The following is an 18,252-nucleotide window of genomic DNA, read 5'->3' on the forward strand; positions in this document are numbered from 1 at the left end:
TCATCATTGTCACCACCACCACCAACACTACCACCACAACCATCATCATCACAATCATCACAATCACTGCCACCACCACCGTACCACTATCATCATTATCATCATCATCATTATCATCAACATCATCATCATCATCATCATCATCACCACCACCACCACCATCACAATCATCACAATTACCGCCACCGCCATCGTACCACTATCATCATCATCATCATCATCATTATCATCAACATCATCATCATCAACATCATCATCACCACCACCACCACCATCACAATCATCACAATTACCGCCACCGCCATCGTACCACTATCATCATCATCATCATCATCATTATCATCAACATCATCATCATCAACATCATCATCACCACCACCACCACCATCACAATCACTGCCACCACCACCGTACCACTATCATCATCATCATTATCATCATCATCATCATCAACATCATCATAATCAACATCATCATCATCATCATCATCATCATCACCACCACCACCACCATCACAATCATCACAATCACCGCCACCGCCATCGTACCACTATCATCATCATCACCACCACCACCACCACCATCTTCATCATCATAATCACCGCCACCACCACCGTACCACTATCATCATCATCGTCACCACGATCACTTTCATGATAATCATCAATGTACAGCAAATTGGTATTTGGTAATTGCTGTCTATCCATTCATACATCCTATCCTACTACCTAGCATAACTCAATGGATACTTACCAAGTCTTAGAACAGAAAAGAAGAGCACAGATAGCTGTAAGAGCATCCCAGCAATGACCACAAAGTTAATGGCACTTTGATGGATACCTTGATGTATTCTTGATGGAATGTAGGCAAAATAGATATTATATCTATCCACTAGATGCTTCAGCACAAAGTAAACCAAACCTGCAATGAGTTATATTTATAAAAAGTACATAGATATGTAATAATGTTGGCAAAAATGCACTGACTCAATGACTTTCATTCTTTATTGTTGTATATTTTTTTTATGCTATTTCATAGACTTTTAAAAATAATAATATATGATATCATAAGTAGTAGGATTTCAAATAATCATAGATCATTGGTCATGCAATCCAGGTTCCCAGGTTCAAATCTTATTTAAGGGAGTGTGATTTTCTCACATTCTTTTTATAAGAATAAGCATTCAAAAATCTGATACAAACGAATACATCAATGTAAATCAAATGTACAAGTAAACGTATTCAAACTACATCATAAATGATTCACCTATAAGTTTTAAAAATGATAGGGAATCAATCACAACAAACTATCAAATCTTCAATATGACCCTCATCATCTTACATCAAGACTATGAACAAACATTTTGGAAATGGTTTTTAACATACCAACTTGGTTTATTTCCAGGTCCAATTCCCATATTACCAAAAAATCACAGGACAGAACCATTGGTATAACCACATTTCATGAACATTTGTTCCATTATCATTTGGTTGTCTAATACCCCCATTGGGCTGCATATCATTTTGTCTGAAGATAAAATCTTCTTATGGCCAGCTCGGTTCTCTCTATTTGTCTCAATACTACATGTACATGTATTTTGTGAAATATCAGCCCGTTCAATCATTTAAGACTAAAAGGTTCTTAGACCAAGGAAGTATTGGAATAAGTAAGCAAAGCCTCATTGAAAATTAAATAAAATGATAAATGGGTTTATATGGCAATTTGACAAAATGATTTTTAGACAAACTTGTCATTGATTTGGGATGATGACAAGTGAAATTGGACCAAATGGTCATCAAACAAATTTGCCATAGACCAGATGGAAATTGAGCCAAATATCCCTGCTTTCATGCAATTTCACAAGGGTGAGAATTATGTTATTTCTTTATATTGATACTTCATAATCAATTCAGCTAGAACTAGCAGACATTTTATGCTTAATTAGAAATCTGTTATACAACTTACCAAATGGGGCAATAAGAGGGCATGTTATACTGTATACCAGTACAACAGTAAAAGTTGTTAGGATCCAGGCATACTGGACTCCATATTGAAACTCATACGCCACTCTCTGCAAAGACAAAATACAACAGGAAATTACTCCAGGGTTCCCAGCTTTTCAAGAAAACAAAATTTCCTGATGAAATTTAAAAATTACAAACCCATTCCCAGGTTTGCATGTTTTCTAAGTTGTTTCAGTGAATTACATGTATTTTCAGTATAATAACAATAATGTAAAACTAAGAAGTGCTATTACACAGACACGTTATGGCCTCCTTCCCCCCCCCCCATCCAGTCATCCTCCATACCCCATAACCACCATAACCAGTCATTCAATGGATGTTGTTTTGATATGCAACAAAATATAAGAGTCTGACTGACTACCATGCTTTCAACTTTTGGGCTTATCAAAATTACCTGATTTTTCTCATAATTGAGGCATTTTCCCCTGATTTTAGTTATTTTTTAAAATCAAATTCCCTGATTTTTCCCCGACTTAAAAAAGTAAAATAATATCCCTGATGGGCTTGGAACCCACATCTTTTAGTTTTGAGAGACAATTTAATCAAATCACTTATAATTTATATTATGAATCAAACTATGAAAATACTTACCTGATTTTCTTATTTACGAGATAACTCATACATCTACTTGATTTGCTAGTTCAGCCCTCTGGACTGCCATACCCGAAAAGAACTCCCAAGAATTTAAAAAGCGCGAGCGCGCCCTCTCCCGTTCAGGCTTACTACCCATGATCACCGCGCAATTAGCGTCCATCTTCCTCACCTTTCGCAAGCCCATACGTAGAAACATGTTGCTACGCAAGGTGGAGGGTCGGTGGGAGGGTATCAAGTAGATGTATGAGTTATCTCGTAAATAAGAAAATCAGGTAAGTATTTTCATAATTTACTTCAATAACTCCATACATCTACTTGATTTGCTAGACCAGCACGGACTCAAACCGTAGGGAGGCATGTTTTCAATTGTAAGCCTAAGAAAATTTAACAAAACAAACACAACGAAATTTAGGGAGGGGGAAAAAGCCGCAGCTGCTTTAAGCGCCGAAGCAGCAAATCTCGCCTCGCTGGACGGAATGTCCTTCAAGTAGAAAGAAGTGAAGGAGTTAGTTGAGCGCCAAAAGGCGGCCCTCAAAAATGTCCTCGAGAGGAATGCCCTGTATACTCAGGAATACTAAGTATCATGGGCCCTCGGCCTAGTGTCAGGAGAACAACATCACCTGCTGACTAGAGCGTAAGAATCGAAATTTGTTGAAAATTTCAACAAGAATCGTGATCGGAAAACTGAAGCTTTTAAGGCTCAGTAAGGGATCAATCGACCAATCTGAGAAGGCGAGATATCTCAGAACCCCTACCGAAATTTAAGCGTGCCGCTTGCTAGTAACCAGCATGCGACTAGCAGGGCGCTCGCTTAATAAGCGAGTGCATGCTAGCGAACAGTCCCTGCTCGCTAAAAGATCGCTTAACTATTACTCTGCACGCATATCACACGCTTATTAAGCTAGCCGCATGCTAGTTACTAGCATGCCGCAAGCTTGCGCAAGCTAGTCGCACGCTTCCCGCAAGCTTGGAAATTTCTGTAGGGGAAGCCTCCGCGTGGGAGAAGCGCCCAGAATTCGATATCTGTCTCAAATGCGTGAGGGCAGAAATCTGCAGAATTCTGATAGAGAGCTGTGGTAAAAAGTTACTAGCGGTCCGAAGGGGACCAGGAACGACGGAGAGTAGGGATTTAGGAAGAAAACCACTCGTAAGGCAGACAAGGGTCGAGAAAGCGACTGAGTGCCATCCTGTTAATAAGGAATGCCGCGGACATGTTGCCTATGTAGAATAGAGCAGTCTGGTCAAAACAGCTCAACCGGGCGTGTCAGGGAAACAGCGCGGTACACATCACGACAAAAGTGTGTTAGACCGAGTGATCGAGAGAGAACTCAGGATCCCCTTTCTCCCATACTGATTGAAGCACCCATCTGAGGGTGCAGTGCCCGCGGTGGAAGAGGTGGCTTGGCTCAAGCCACCATCGCCGAGAGAGCCCGTGAGGCTAGGCTGCGATGGCTGTCCGCTGGGCGGGGGAATCCCTAGCAGCAGCAAGCGTACGCCAGAGGGAGCTGGCGAAAAAAAATCTGTCACGATATTACGTGTAAACGACCATCAAGGGATGCTCTAAACGAACAGACATCGCCAGATATGATACCTCAACCGTTACATTCCCAACGGAATCGAATGAGGTAGCAACGGCCCTGTCCTATCAAGTTAGGGACGGAAACTGGCTAAGAGTGTCGAGGTCCTCGCTTGAAGAAACAAGCGAAGGAGACTTCGCTTGTAATCACAAATTTCCATCAGTCTGCGGTGAGAACCAGTTGTTTATGAAAACAGTCACAAGGCCTGTTTCTCAGGTGATCGTAAGAGCAAGCACCGCCGGCGCCGGTTGCGGCAGCGTGGAACAGTCCGATATCGGTAAGATAAGGGGCTCCAAAAAGCTGCGGGGGGCGGCAAAAATGACGCCCTAAGCAGCGGGGGATGAGAATCTAAATTTCTAAAGTAGAACTCCAGTGAAGTAAATCACTTACATGGAGAGGCTCATCCACAGTCGGCCCGAGAGAAGGCGGGTCGTAGTGATCGTGGTTAGGAAGGCATAAGCATACATCCATCCACTGTTACATCATCCTCGGTCGTGCGGTGACCCTGGCCACATGCCTTGCATGGAAGGAGGATGAAAGCAGCATGCGGGGCGACTCGAGTGTGCCGTGAAAAAATTTCTAAGAAAGAAGCCGATTCGACAAACGGGCACGGTAAAGACATCCACCGTAGACCACTCCGCACAAGGAGGGAACGGCGGAGACGCCCGCAAGATTGACCCACATAGAGGGCAGTCTATAAGATAGACAGAGCTCGACCGATGGTCTGGCGGTGTACAGTTTGGTGTGAACTCGCCGACCCGGTACGGTGGGTGTGCCCAGAAACTAGGCATAGAATGCCGACAGAGAATCCTGGGGCTTTAAACAAGTTTGAACGCACGTACATAGCCAACAATCTCATGAGATGTACGGCGGTTACTTTCCTCCGAGATGATGTTTACCCAACCGGGAAAGACTCGGGGAACAGCTGTGAATGTCAACAGGAGGGATATCTAGCATATGAAAAGCTGATTCCTTCCACGTATTCGGTGCGGGTGCTGCCGGCGGCGTCCGGGGGGACGACCGGTGATGGCAGCTCGGGCAGGGTTCGTACGAGCCGCCCGAATACGAGACAAATAGGTTAACATAACCATAATGCACCGGGTGGTGAAGGCATAGCGATTATTAAGCACAGGAGAACTTTTAATCGCCGTGACATTCAGATCCGATATACATACTCATAAGCTCGGAGAGCTATGAGATAGTGAGACATACCGCTGAGCGGTGATGGTGCTCATATCAGAGTCGCCCTCTCTTCAGCGGCGATCGCTGGAGACCGGGTGTCTGTACTAGCCCTGACTCTGGCGTTGCAAGGGTAGGAGCTAAGTAAGACAGGGCACCCTTACTTTCGAATAGAAAGTGAGGTTCAGGCCAGAAAAGCGACGGTCCCGTCGCCTGGGCGGACGGTCCGCGGACGTGATAGGTTGCCCTCTCAAAGCAGCCAAACATTCTCACGAGAGAAGTGCGGCATGCGGTATGTAAGAGATTCATACCTCCAATCTACGGGCCCGCTTAGGGGGAAGAATGGAGAGAGTTACCGCTGAAGGAGTCGTCGCCGTATGTGAGCTTGACGTAGAGGGCGAATTCGGGAGTACCTGCATAATAATCGCCCCCCCCCCTGCCTCTGCCTTCTCGCTAGCCTCGAGAGGCTTGAAAATTTCGAGACGGCGGCGCCGGAGCCTGGCGCTTCCGGGCAGCAGCAGAGCGGGGGTGGGTTTACACCCTCGGAGCTGGCGGCTTCCTCGTCGTAGGAGCCGCCTCGTCTAGAGCGACCCCGTCACTCTCCGAGACCCCCAATTCGGCCGCTTGAGCTCGGAGCGCCTGAAGAGGCGGGGCGAGAAAAAATGGACTCCCTTGCTTCATCAATACCCCCGCTCGGAGGGTAGATGTGAGGTAGATACTTGTCAAGCAGCGCCTGAGCGCTTACTGAAAAGTCGACCGCGGGATAGGGGTTGTCCTCGCACTGTCCGCCTTCGAGAGACTCCTATAAAGGGAGTCTCGCTCTATGGACTGAACCGGGGGGTTGTCCAGTAAGCGCCGGGGTGGCCCCGCGTGTCGGCTGGGACACGTGCTCTGAGATCGACGAAAATGCTGGAAAGCACACGCGATCTTGAGGCACCCGGTTAGTCGGTGCACTGGCTGGCGATTTAACAGAATCGCTCGAGGATTTCCCGGGTGTCTGGTGGTTATTGCCCACTTGTCTCGCTTGATGCTCAGGGGCATCAGCGGGGTGAGTAGACGTCGAGGGTGGGGTGAACCCGCACTACTCGAAAGCAGAATGTAGCAGCATGAATAGCTGTGACATCTGACCACCGACACAAGGGTCTGAAGGAGGGACGCCCATGGCAACAGGGCTGGCCGACCTCACCTTCGACCTCTTCTTCTTCGCGGCCTCCGCCGGCGTGGCCGGGGCAGAAGAAGGCACAAGAGGCACGGGTGATTTCTTACGATTTGCCGCCCCTGGCAGGGCGGCCGTCAACAACGAAACTTCACCCGAATCTGACGGGGTCAGATTGTGGTCACAGTCTGATGTGTGACGCCTCTCGCGGTAGCAGAATGTAGCAGCATGAATAGCTGTAACATCTGACCACCGACACAAGGGTCTGAAGGAGGAACGCCCATGGCAGCAGGGCTGGCCAACCTCTCCTTCGACCTCTTCTTCTTCTTCTCTTTCTGCGGGCTCCGCCGGCGTGGCCGGGGCAGAAGAAGGCATGAGAGGCACGGGTGATTTCTTACGATTTGCCACCCCTGGCAGGGCGGCCGCCGACAACGAAACTTCACCCGAATCTGACGGGGTCAGATTGTGGTCACAGCCTGATGTGTGACGCCTCTCGCGGTAGCAGAATATAGCAGCATAACATGTATGACTGTAACATCTGGCCACCGATAAGAGGGTCTGAAGAAGGAACGCCCATGGCAACAGGGCTGGCCGACCTCTCCTTCGACCTCTTCTTCTTCTTCTTATTTTGCGGGCTCCGCCGGCGTGGCCGGAGCAGAAGGCACAAGAGGCACGGGTGATCTCTTACGATTTGCCGCCCCTGGCAGGGCGGCCGCCAACAACGAAACTTCACCCGAATCTGACGGGGTCAGATTGTGGTCACGATCAGATTGTGGTTACAGTCTGTGTGACGCCTCTCGCGGTCAGGGGCTGGGCGATCTCTCCCGATGCTGTCAACGGAGGACGACTTATACGGCAGAGATCCTGACCTGTGCCGGGGGGAGAGAACCGCACTCTCCCTCCGGACTTCTGGTGACCCGGTAGCCGGTGGGTCGCATAGCCCTATGGGTGCTGCGGCGGCAGGACCTAGTTTAGGCTTGGAAGCCTTGGCTACCACTTTTTCCTTTGTCCGAGACCGTGGCACCACAGTCTCGGCCTTCCTTCTCTTAGCATCCGACCGCAAATTCGGAATGCTGATCGACGCACCCTCATACTCACCGCCGCCGGGCGCTCACCGCGGCGTCCCTCCTACTCGCCTGGAGGCGGCCGACTTCTGTAAACTTGCAATCGGGACGGTCCCCGTGGAGGGCACCAGGTCCTCTGGGGCTGTGTTAGTCCCATTCAAAGGTACCTCTCTCTACCCTGAAAAAGGAAAAACAAGAATTTTTTTTTTTTTTTTTTTTTTTATTACAAAGATCTCGCTTAGATTAAAAGTGGAGACCGGAGTGGTCTTTCCCTCCTCCTATAAGGAGTTTGTTTGAGTAAACAGAACAAATCAAGAGGGGAGGGGTAGGGAGGAAGAAGAACCTAAGAATAGTTTAGGTATCTGCCTGTAAGAAAATAAAAAGGAGGTCGGAGACTTTGAAAAAAGAAACTCCTACAAGGTTCCCCTACTATATTCTCTCTTTTTTTTTTTTTTTTTTGCCCGAAGGAAAAATTCGAAACAAAAATTCAAAAATGAATGCAAGTTCAGAAGAGAACGAATTTCCACCTGCGAAGAAACACAAAAACAAGCATTTCAGAGCAGGAAGAAAAGGGATTGAGAGACAAATAATTCCAGATAAGAGAAATTTTACGATAATTTCCAAGAGGAAAAAAGTAACCTCCTGTGGAAAGGTAAAGAAATTCAGAACAGGAGGAAGGAGGAACGTCTCTAGTAACGATTCCAAGAGGAAGAACGACACAGTAAATCCTCAAAGGGAAATCGTAGAGCCCGCCTGTCGAAGTAAAAAAAAAATATAAGACTAGGAGGGAAGAGGGAATTGAACGAAGAAAACAATTCCGGGAAAGGTCAAAAAAATTTCTAACAGGAAGGAGACCCCACCTGTAAAGAACAAAAAAAATTTTTTTTTTTTTTTTTTTTTTTGGGGGGGGGATTGAATAACCAATCAATCAAGGTATAATTGCGTAAGCCGAATTAAACAATCCCCGAAGCGTCTGTGAATAAAATATTAATCAAGAGTTTTATTCAGAACAGAAAGGAAAAGGAATTGAGCTTTAAGCTGCGCCTGAGCTTTAAGATCCACCTGTGAATAAAATATCAATCAAGAAAATTATTCAGAACAGAAGGAAAAGGAATTGAGCTTTAAGATCCGCCTGTGAATAAAATATCAATCAAGAAATTTATTCAGAACAGAAGGAAAAGAGAATTGAAGAATTAATCAATCAATAATCAATCGAAAATCTTAATAAATCAATTCCAGAAAGCAAGGAAGGAACAGAGTTGAAGATCCCAACCTGCAAAAAGAAATAACAATAACACCCTCGACAACAAAGTGTAGAGGCTGTCTAGAATTTAATTCAAAAACGGCACCAAAAGCCACCACGCTTTGAACGTGAAGAACAATAACCATGACAGGTGGTGAAGGCTTGCTGCCACGTAGGCAGGCCAAGCCCGGTGCCTCGCGAACGCGCTAGCGATGCGGCGCGACGAGAACTCAAACGTTTTCGAAAAACAATTTAAGTGTCACCAAAAACACGTCTAAAAAGTCACGCCAGGTGTAAATTCTGAACACAATCTTACCCACAGACGGAAAGAATGAATTTAAAAGGGAGAAAGCACAACAGATAAGCGAAAATAATATACCAAAGCTCAAAAAAGATTTGAGCTCTTAGGAGACTTATCTGAGCACGTCTTGACAGGTGGCTTGCCGAAAGCAAAAGAGGAAGATGGACGCTAATTGCGCGGTGATCATGGGTAGTAAGCCTGAACGGGAGAGGGCGCGCTCGCGCTTTTTAAATTCTTGGGAGTTCTTTTCGGGTATGGCAGTCCAGAGGGCTGAACTAGCAAATCAAGTAGATGTATGGAGTTATTGAAGTAAATATAGCTTTTCTCATATTTTATCATTCAAAATCTGATATTTTTTGCCCAGTAACAGACTCACACTTCGTTTTGTAATCTTTTCTGCCTCGGACCGTGTCCACAGCATGTTGATGCCATAGTAGAAGAGTTCTGGGAAGCGGATAAGTTCGAGGGCGGTGCCGATGAAGGCCGACGTTATGATGAAATTTACAAAGAAGGCTCCATTCTCAGGAAGAAATATGCATCTAAGGGTTGAGGATGAAAAAAAGAAAAGAGGACCACATGTTAAAGGAATTCAGATTTATTAATTTAATGTCCTCAATGGAAATTTACTCTGTTGGATTTACAAAATATACATACATTATTTACATAGATTATATACTGCAAGTTAATATAGATTATGCACATCATAGATGCCATTATATTGTTACATTATTACTCACTTAAAGATATGTTAACTGGTTGAAGGGGTGAAATTTGATGAAGTACAGATGACTGGTGAAGTGACAAGATATTGGCTTTGAAGAATGTGACTTTGAAATGATTTATTTATCAATCCATCTTCGATGCAAATTCATTTTCAGATAGTTCACAAGCAAACGCATCACTCTATTTATCATTTATTTCTTAAACTTTGGAAGAAATATTGTATCGTTATCATAGCTATCAAAGTAGAACAATACTTGTTTTATGAAGATGTATTGAATTTTTTTTGTTTAGTTTTCCGTATTTTCATGTTTAGCCAATTCTATTGTTACTTTTATCAAATGTTGATTTGGATCAAATGATAGGCTGATATCTATCATGTGACCATTCGATTATTTTAACGAACAGGAAAATTTGCTAATGACTGGTAGTATTCATTAGTTCAATTAAAAGGCCATTATTTTCAGAGAATATCACTATTTTATCTTATCTGTATCAAGCACGTTAGAAAATGTTGCATTTGGTATCACGAAAGTAAGAAACTCTACATTGAAAGCTGGTTTCAATTTTAGTTGATGGAAATTGAGAACACAGAGGCCCATATTCTTTAGACCAGGGTTCAATTTAAACCTGAGTTCAGAATACAGGTCTGAGAGTCTGATTGAGCACCTTAAAGTTCATTTGTGACTTTATGTGTATCTCATAAACAGCTTGAGGAAAAACATGTGCAACTTACCCCCATCTCATCTTGATCTCGGCCACACTCTTCAGACTGTATTCAAACAGAGCCTGAGCACTGAGACAAATGAAGAAAAACAAGAAAAGAACATCAATTTCATGATTACTCATGATGTCGTGAATGAGCCTCCAAGTCTGCTTTCAATTTCATACTATATATATGCATGCATGCATCATTGTCTTGATAATTCAATGTGCTCCTATTTGTTTCAAAAGAGATATTGTGCAAATTTCCTGTACGAAATATTTGACATTGTGACAATGATATATTTTTATATCTGGGTTGATTGAATTAATCATAACTCTTTTTCATACACGACTGGGAGGTCAATATTGCTATGCCCTGGATTGGAGCCAAACATTTACTTTTAAAATTATCTTTCATATAGAAAATAGCAATTGCTTTCAATTTCTTAACCTGTGAACAAGCCATCCATCAAATATTTAATCGAATTTCACTCCCATTTACACACAAAATGAAGCCAGATAGAAAGACCTTACCTGGCAAGACCAAGAGAGGGCAGTATAAGGATCATAAGGAGGAGAAAGATGAATGTTTTCCTCATGATTGTATGGTTGAGTTTAGTACGTGTCCAATGGAACTCAAAGTAGTAGCTGGAGTAGACTACTAGCAGAGGCAGGAGGGCAGCGAACGTCCACAGAAGGAGGGTCGGCAAGAATTGAGACAAGAAGGGAGACTGTTGAGAAGGAAAAAAAGATTTCAAATAATAACTTTGCTTGAGAATAGGTTAAGATTGAGAATTATTACAAAGAGAGTTTGGCAAGTCAACTAATATTTGCCAATTTGTACTGCATGTTTAACATCATAAACACTAGTGAAGTTGTATCCAGTTTATGGTAATATTTCTAATTCTCATATGTACATAGTACATGTTCACAACAAGCCAGTGGAGGAAATATGTATATATATATATATAATGCTTATCATTAACAAATGAATAGAAATGAAATTTAAAGTGAATTTGAATATCTACCTTTGCCTCAGCTAAAGCATCTTTGTAGTTTGTACTATCCAGAGTGGTCATAATAACAGATGGTGTGGTCAGGAAGAAAAGCAACACAAACAGAGCTGAATAGAAAGCAAAACAATAATAATAATGATCATTTTGAATTTTCATTCCAATCAAATTATCATCCAACAGACCATTTCAGGACTAATCACATGGAGAACCGTAAACCTCTCCCACATTATCTGTACTACCATGTAAACCTTCAAAGATCACCTAATGACAAGCCCATTTCAGTATTACAATATCACTGTAAAAGTAAGAGATGAGAAGACTATTACAAAGCTACTCATGCATCATCTTTCCAAAATACATTTACAACAACCAAATATAAATTTGAAATAAGTATGTATTAAGTTATTCATAATTGCTTTTTACAGGGTTCCAAGCTTTTCATGAAAACAAATTCCCTGACATTTCCCTGATGAAATTTAAAATTCCTTGATAATTATTTAAACCCGGTCCCAGTTCCGCATGTTTTCTAAGTTGTTGCAGTGAATTGCATGTATTAGTACTATTACACAGGCATGCAATGGCCTCCCTTCTCCTCATACAGCCATCCTTTCCACACCTTATACAGAAAGAGGTCGATTCAAGGCAATCCTATTACCATATCATTATATTACAAGACAGTATGTTAAAGATGTCACTTCCAACACTGGTTCATGTTGGAATGTGCAAAGAGTCTGACTGACTACGGGGCCAAACAAAATTCCCTGATTTTGTCCTCATTTGAGGAATTTTTCCCTGATTTGAAGTATTTTTAAAATCAAATTTCCTGATTTTTCCCTGACTGGAAAAGTAGAATAATTTTCCTCGAAATCCCCGATGGGCTGGGAACCATGTTTTTATAACTGTAAAGTGATTTAGAAACCTTAAAAAAAAATAATCAGTACATCTAGGCAGATAGTATTCACTTTTTGTTGATGGAACACCCCCCCTCCACAATTTCATATATCGTCGCACGCACCACGAACCGTCCTCTCTGCGCACTTCGACGATAAAGTTAGCGCACTGTATCTATTCCACGAACCGTCCTCTCTGTTATGATGCCCATTGTGGCGTAAATAATTCACTTCAAGAAAATATAAAGATACAGGATGAAACTTTGGAACCTGCACTATCGAACAAGGACACTGGTAAATAATTTGCTCTCCTTGTAGGTGCACTTTTTGCTGGTTTTAAAAAAGCTTTTCTTTAAATGCATGTTCTGCAAAACTAACTTTCGCATTGAAGTGCGCAGAGAGGACGGTTCTTGGTGAGTGCGACAATATGTTGTTCCATACTCCACATCACCCTTGAATCTATCGTCTGTTGATTTCCAAGTACTATGTCAACATTATACAGTGAGTCCCAGAACAGAACCTGGATTCCCTGACATTAATTTTATCCAATTTTTTTTCCTGTACCTTCATTTTTTTAATGATATAGGCTATTTCATTTAAATCATCATCAGATGATTTTTAAGGATACAACAGCTTGGCGTAAGAAAGGGGTGCCTCATTGGCATTAGTTTGTATTCTTTGCTAAATTTCTTCAACTCCTCTTAAAGTTTATCAAGATTTATAAGTAAGTTTTTGGGCAAATATTTCTGACATACCTCAGTATATATTGCTAGTAACCCATAATGTGTGAACGATTTACAATGGTTTGGTTTCAAACCAGAGAGGAGATTTCACTCTCTCACTTTCAGCATCAAATTTGTAATATTTTTTTTTATTTACCTAGTTATATCTGAATATGGGATTATTTTTTTCCTAGGAAGCACTGTATATGAAAAATATGGTGTTGACATGCCTAATGAAGTATTCAATTAAACAACCAACTTACCAATGTTGATTAAGATGACACTGAGCCACCATACATATGGACTGATGGAGAGATTTTCCCTGGAAAATAAAAAAAGGGGAAATATGTACTCAAATGTCAACATGAAACCTTTCTGTGAAGAATTAATCAAGAGAATACTAACTTGTTATGTTCCCATGTGTGTAAGACGGGGAGTGATGATTCCGGGGGGCCGTTTCATAAAGCTGTTATGAAACGGCTGTTATTAAGTTAAGAACGACTTTAAGAATGACTGGTGATCCTATCTCACGCGCTAAATCATCGCCAATGGTGTGTACCATTTACCGCAAGACAGGACCACCAGTCGCTCTTAAAATCGCTCTTAACTTACGAACAGCTTCATGAGACACCCGCCAGGAGGGAATGGGTTAATTATGATGAGATGATCATAGAATTTATCATTTTATACTATTATTGAATTATGCTAACCTTATTGGAGTATTTAAAGTAAAAAAAAATTGTTTCTCACTATCGAAGTTAAAGTAGAAATTTGTTCAACTACATTACAAAAATGTCAACTATTATTTGACAGAGGGTTTTTAAAAAAAAAAACAAGCAGTCAAACAATACTGAAACCAAGAGCATGATTACATGTTTGAAAAGAAATGCTGTTGTTTAATTTTCCTTAACTTGCCTATGAATTGGTCAACACGGTCGATAAACGAATTTTCCAAAATCGAAAGTTATACAGAGTTTGTAATAGTAAAAATTCACACCAGAATTTGAACTACTGTACAATTTAAAACAGAAACTGGGTTATCTAAGCACACATTTGTAAAATATCACCACCATGTTTTTTTTATAGAAGGTAACAAGCTACTGTTAAAAGCTACTGATTGGGTTTAGTTAGATGCAGAGCAAAACCTGTCATAAACTTTCAGTATTCATTCAAATAACAAGTTTTATGAAATTGAGAAGGAAATTTACATCAAAGCTGCCATCCTTCTACACCCTTGTACACCCCCCCCCCCAAAAAAAAAGAGAGGAATCTCCAACATAAAAAAGAATGAATTTCAGAATCTTGGATGGGTCTACAAATGAATTAATATCTCACCAGATGATGTCATCAGGTTTGGGAGCAAAGTCTACTTCCCATACAGTAGAATGTAGCTGTCTGCTAACACTGGATACTGTAGGAGGACCTGTCTTTAGGGTTGCGTAGTCAGTCACAATCCTGAACAACAACAAATCAATATTCATTTATCATTCATTCATATATTTTTATTCATTAATACATTTATTTTCTTACCTCCTCATTAATTTACACATTCAATCAATTATCTAATGAAATATGTATCTACACATTTATATATTGATTCCATTCATTATTTATTTGTGCATGTATTTATTAGATAATTCCCTCATTTACATATAAACTTATTTTATTTTAGTGAGTATGAACACATGAACTTCTTCACATATGAAATTATTCCTCCACTCATCTAGCCACCCATCCGGAAGTCTCCGGACTCTGAAACAAAAGGTCCCGGGTTTGAATCCTGGCCACGGCATAATTTCCTTCAGCAAGAATTTGATCCACATTGTGCTGCACTCAACCCGGGTGAGGTGACAGGGTACCAAGCATGATTAATTCCTTCAATGCGCCAAGCACCTTAAGCAGCTGGAGTAGTATACAGTGTGCCATTGAATAGCCAACTAGATGATTGGTGCCTCATAAATACTATATATTATTATTATTATCACCCACTCATTCATATCTGCATGCACTAAATACTTCATTCAATAATTTCTTCAATCATTCATTCAGTCATCCATTGCTTATCATATGATCTGTACACGTATGTCACCAAAGAACACAGAATTTGCATTTTATAAATATAAATCAGAAATTGAGATGGAGTGACGAGCTCACAAAGCTCATTGGCATAAATTGCATTGCATCAGCACATTTGACAAGCACCTTTGACAGACATCAACTTGAGGTCTTCGCCTTGCAGTGGGCTGAACATGGCTGATATCATGATGATGAAATCTGAAAAAACAGTAATTTTACTCTATCCATACTCAAAAAGTGTGTGATATTCTTAAGAGATCCTATGACACTTACTTTGTAGCCATAGTCTCACTGTGCACTGACACAAAGGCCATACCAAGGTTGCTCTTCAGAGCCTTTCTCTTCTCCTCTGCAACAGTAACAGTGAGGGCCTCTTCCTCGTTGCCATAGTACTCAATAGCATCAACCTATAACCAAGCAGAAGGATCAATGGGCTTCACCAAAGAATATGGTTTGAAATAAATATATATACCAGGGGGAAAAATTGGCAATCTAAAGAATTATACGAGCAATATCAAATAAATGGTTCAAAAGTAAGGTCACAAAATATTGCAAAGCACAAATCCTCATAATCATTCATGCTATTCATTATCTGTGTAGGGATAACCAAAAATATGTTTTTATCCGTTCATATGTCCAGATATCACACTCCCCCCCCCGCCCAAAAAGAAAAAAAAAACACTTCCGAACTACAGTACTGTACCATATTCTCCTCAGTCAAACTACAATAACTTTGAACTCCACTCAGAATGAAGAACTCTCAAAATTGCTCAATAAATCTTGATTGTAGTCTATGGGTTCAGATACACTAATAAAATGGGAGTTAACAAAAATATTACTGATGCTCCTCCACTCTCTTCCATGAATAATCTCTCAAAAGGTAGCTTTCATAAAAACATACCTTTGGTCCTCCACATCCCAGCTGTCCACAAGTACCAGGTCTGAGGGTGGGGCGCTGGGTGGTCCTCTGGTAAATCCTCTCACAATGAAGCCTGTTTAGATGAGCATCTCGTCTGCAAGGATTAAATCATCAGCATGATATAACTTGAAATACATGCATGTCCTGGGCTTATATCACAGCTTATTTCTGTCCAAACAATATGCAATATGCATAATCTTAATGATTTGAAAAAAAACAAATCCATCACGATCAATGCGGTATACAAACTTTACAAGCTAGATTTATGGAAATACGTCATCTTTAATCCAAGTATTTAATCGAGGGCAAGCATGTACACAGGATTTTTCAGGGGGGGGTGGGTCGACAGAAATCTCCTGTGAGATTTTTTAATGTGGAGTTGTGTAGTCTGGTGAATACTCTAGATGGTATTTAATTGTCAATGACCTCAAGCAAAATAAAAAACAAAACAAGTGGAATGCCTCTGGCATTCTCACCTGCATCACGCGGTTCAATATAGCATCAGTGCTGACTTTGAAAACTACTCTAACTCGCACAAGATGTTCAGTGATACATGGTTACTTTTATGTCCACTTTTTATGAACCAGACCAATAAACTTAAAGAGATATGATGGTTATTCAACAAAAAAACCCAACATGGCCAAAGTTCATTGACCTTACATGACCTTTGACCTTGATCATGTGACTTGAAACTCGCACAGGATGTTCAGTGATACTTGATTACTCTTATGTCCAAGATTCATGAATCAGATCCATAAACTTTCAAAGTTATGATGGTAATTCAACAGATACACCCAATTCGGCCAAAGTTCATTGACCTTTGACCTTGGTCATGTGACATGAAATGCGCACAGGATGTTCAGTGATACTTGATTACTATTATGTCCATGTTTCATGAATCAGATCCATAAACTGTCAAAGTGATGATGGGAATTCAACAGATACCCCCAATTCGGCCAAAGTTCATTGACCCTAAATGACCTTTGACCTTGGTCATGTGACATAAAACTCACGCAGGATATTCAGTGATAATTGATTAACCTTATGTCCAAGTTTCATGAACTAGGTCCATATATTTTCTAAGTTATGATGACATTTCAAAAACTTAACCTCAGGTTAAGATTTCGATGCTGATTCCTCCAACATGGTCTAAGTTCATTGACCCTAAATGACCTTTGACCTTGGTCATGTGACATGAAACTCTAATAGGATGTTCAGTAATACTTGATTAACCTTATGGCCAAGTTTCATGAACTAGGTCCATATACTTTCTAAGTTATGATGTCATTTCAAAAACTTAACCTCAGGTTAAGATTTGATGTTGACGCCGCCGGTGGAAAAGCGGCGCCTATAATCTCACTCTGCTATGCAGGTGAGACAAAAACAAAGAACATCAACGCTAAGGGGGGTGGGGATGGTTGAAACCCCCCCCCCTTCCTTCATACACGGCTAATCAAGAATGAACTTAATATCTGTATAGAATACCTCTGTGTATCAAGCCTCTTGAGTCTTGCTATGTCATAAGCAAACTGTACGTCTGTAACAACTACATCAGGATAGGCCTCCCTGTCAGAAAAAAAAAGTACAGTGAATAGTCAAAGCAACTTACAACAAGAAAAAAATAATGTAATGGAGAAAAAAAAACAATGAGTGCAGTATACTGTGCATAGCCTGGATTTACCCCAAGCTGGCCTAAGGTTGGCCTAACCTAAGGCAACTAATGGTAATATTAAAAACACATTAGAATTATTATTTCTAACTAGATAGCACTGTATTAATGCAACATTTTATATCATCATCTTCATCATCACCACCATCATCATCATCATCATCATCACCAACATCATCATCATCACCACCACCACCACCATCATCATCATCATCGTCATCGTCGTAGTCAGCATCATCATCATCATTATGAAAGTACAGACCTCTCTGTCATTGTAGAGAAAAGATTCAACAAATGCAAAATGGGAAAGGTTACTTGTTTAGTCCCACTTCGATTTACAGTATGGAGTACACAGAAAATGCTGAAAGATTGGACTTCTGCTCTTGGCTACCAATTA

General features: G+C 41.2%; 1 protein-coding gene across 5 annotated transcripts in view; it reads right to left on the bottom strand.

Annotated features, from left to right (window-relative positions):
• The window catches only part of LOC121418530 (calcium permeable stress-gated cation channel 1-like), a 93,690-nt gene that overhangs the window by 31,792 nt on the left and 43,646 nt on the right, over positions 1-18,252 (bottom strand). For all 5 annotated transcript variants that reach the window (XM_041612445.1, XM_041612446.1, XM_041612444.1 and 2 more), the window contains 11 exons: positions 17,672-17,752; positions 16,169-16,280; positions 15,541-15,674; positions 14,527-14,646; positions 13,455-13,513; positions 11,592-11,686; positions 11,098-11,294; positions 10,595-10,654; positions 9,515-9,677; positions 1,966-2,071; positions 754-921 (listed from right to left, as the gene is read on the bottom strand). In XM_041612445.1, the coding sequence (XP_041468379.1) occupies positions 754-921; positions 1,966-2,071; positions 9,515-9,677; positions 10,595-10,654; positions 11,098-11,294; positions 11,592-11,686; positions 13,455-13,513; positions 14,527-14,646; positions 15,541-15,674; positions 16,169-16,280; positions 17,672-17,752 (1,295 nt within the window). The remainder of the gene's footprint in view (positions 1-753; positions 922-1,965; positions 2,072-9,514; positions 9,678-10,594; positions 10,655-11,097; positions 11,295-11,591; positions 11,687-13,454; positions 13,514-14,526; positions 14,647-15,540; positions 15,675-16,168; positions 16,281-17,671; positions 17,753-18,252) is intronic.

The sequence above is a fragment of the Lytechinus variegatus genome, chromosome 7 (assembly GCF_018143015.1).
Source record: "Lytechinus variegatus isolate NC3 chromosome 7, Lvar_3.0, whole genome shotgun sequence".
NCBI classification, from domain to species: Eukaryota; Metazoa; Echinodermata; class Echinoidea; order Temnopleuroida; family Toxopneustidae; genus Lytechinus; species Lytechinus variegatus.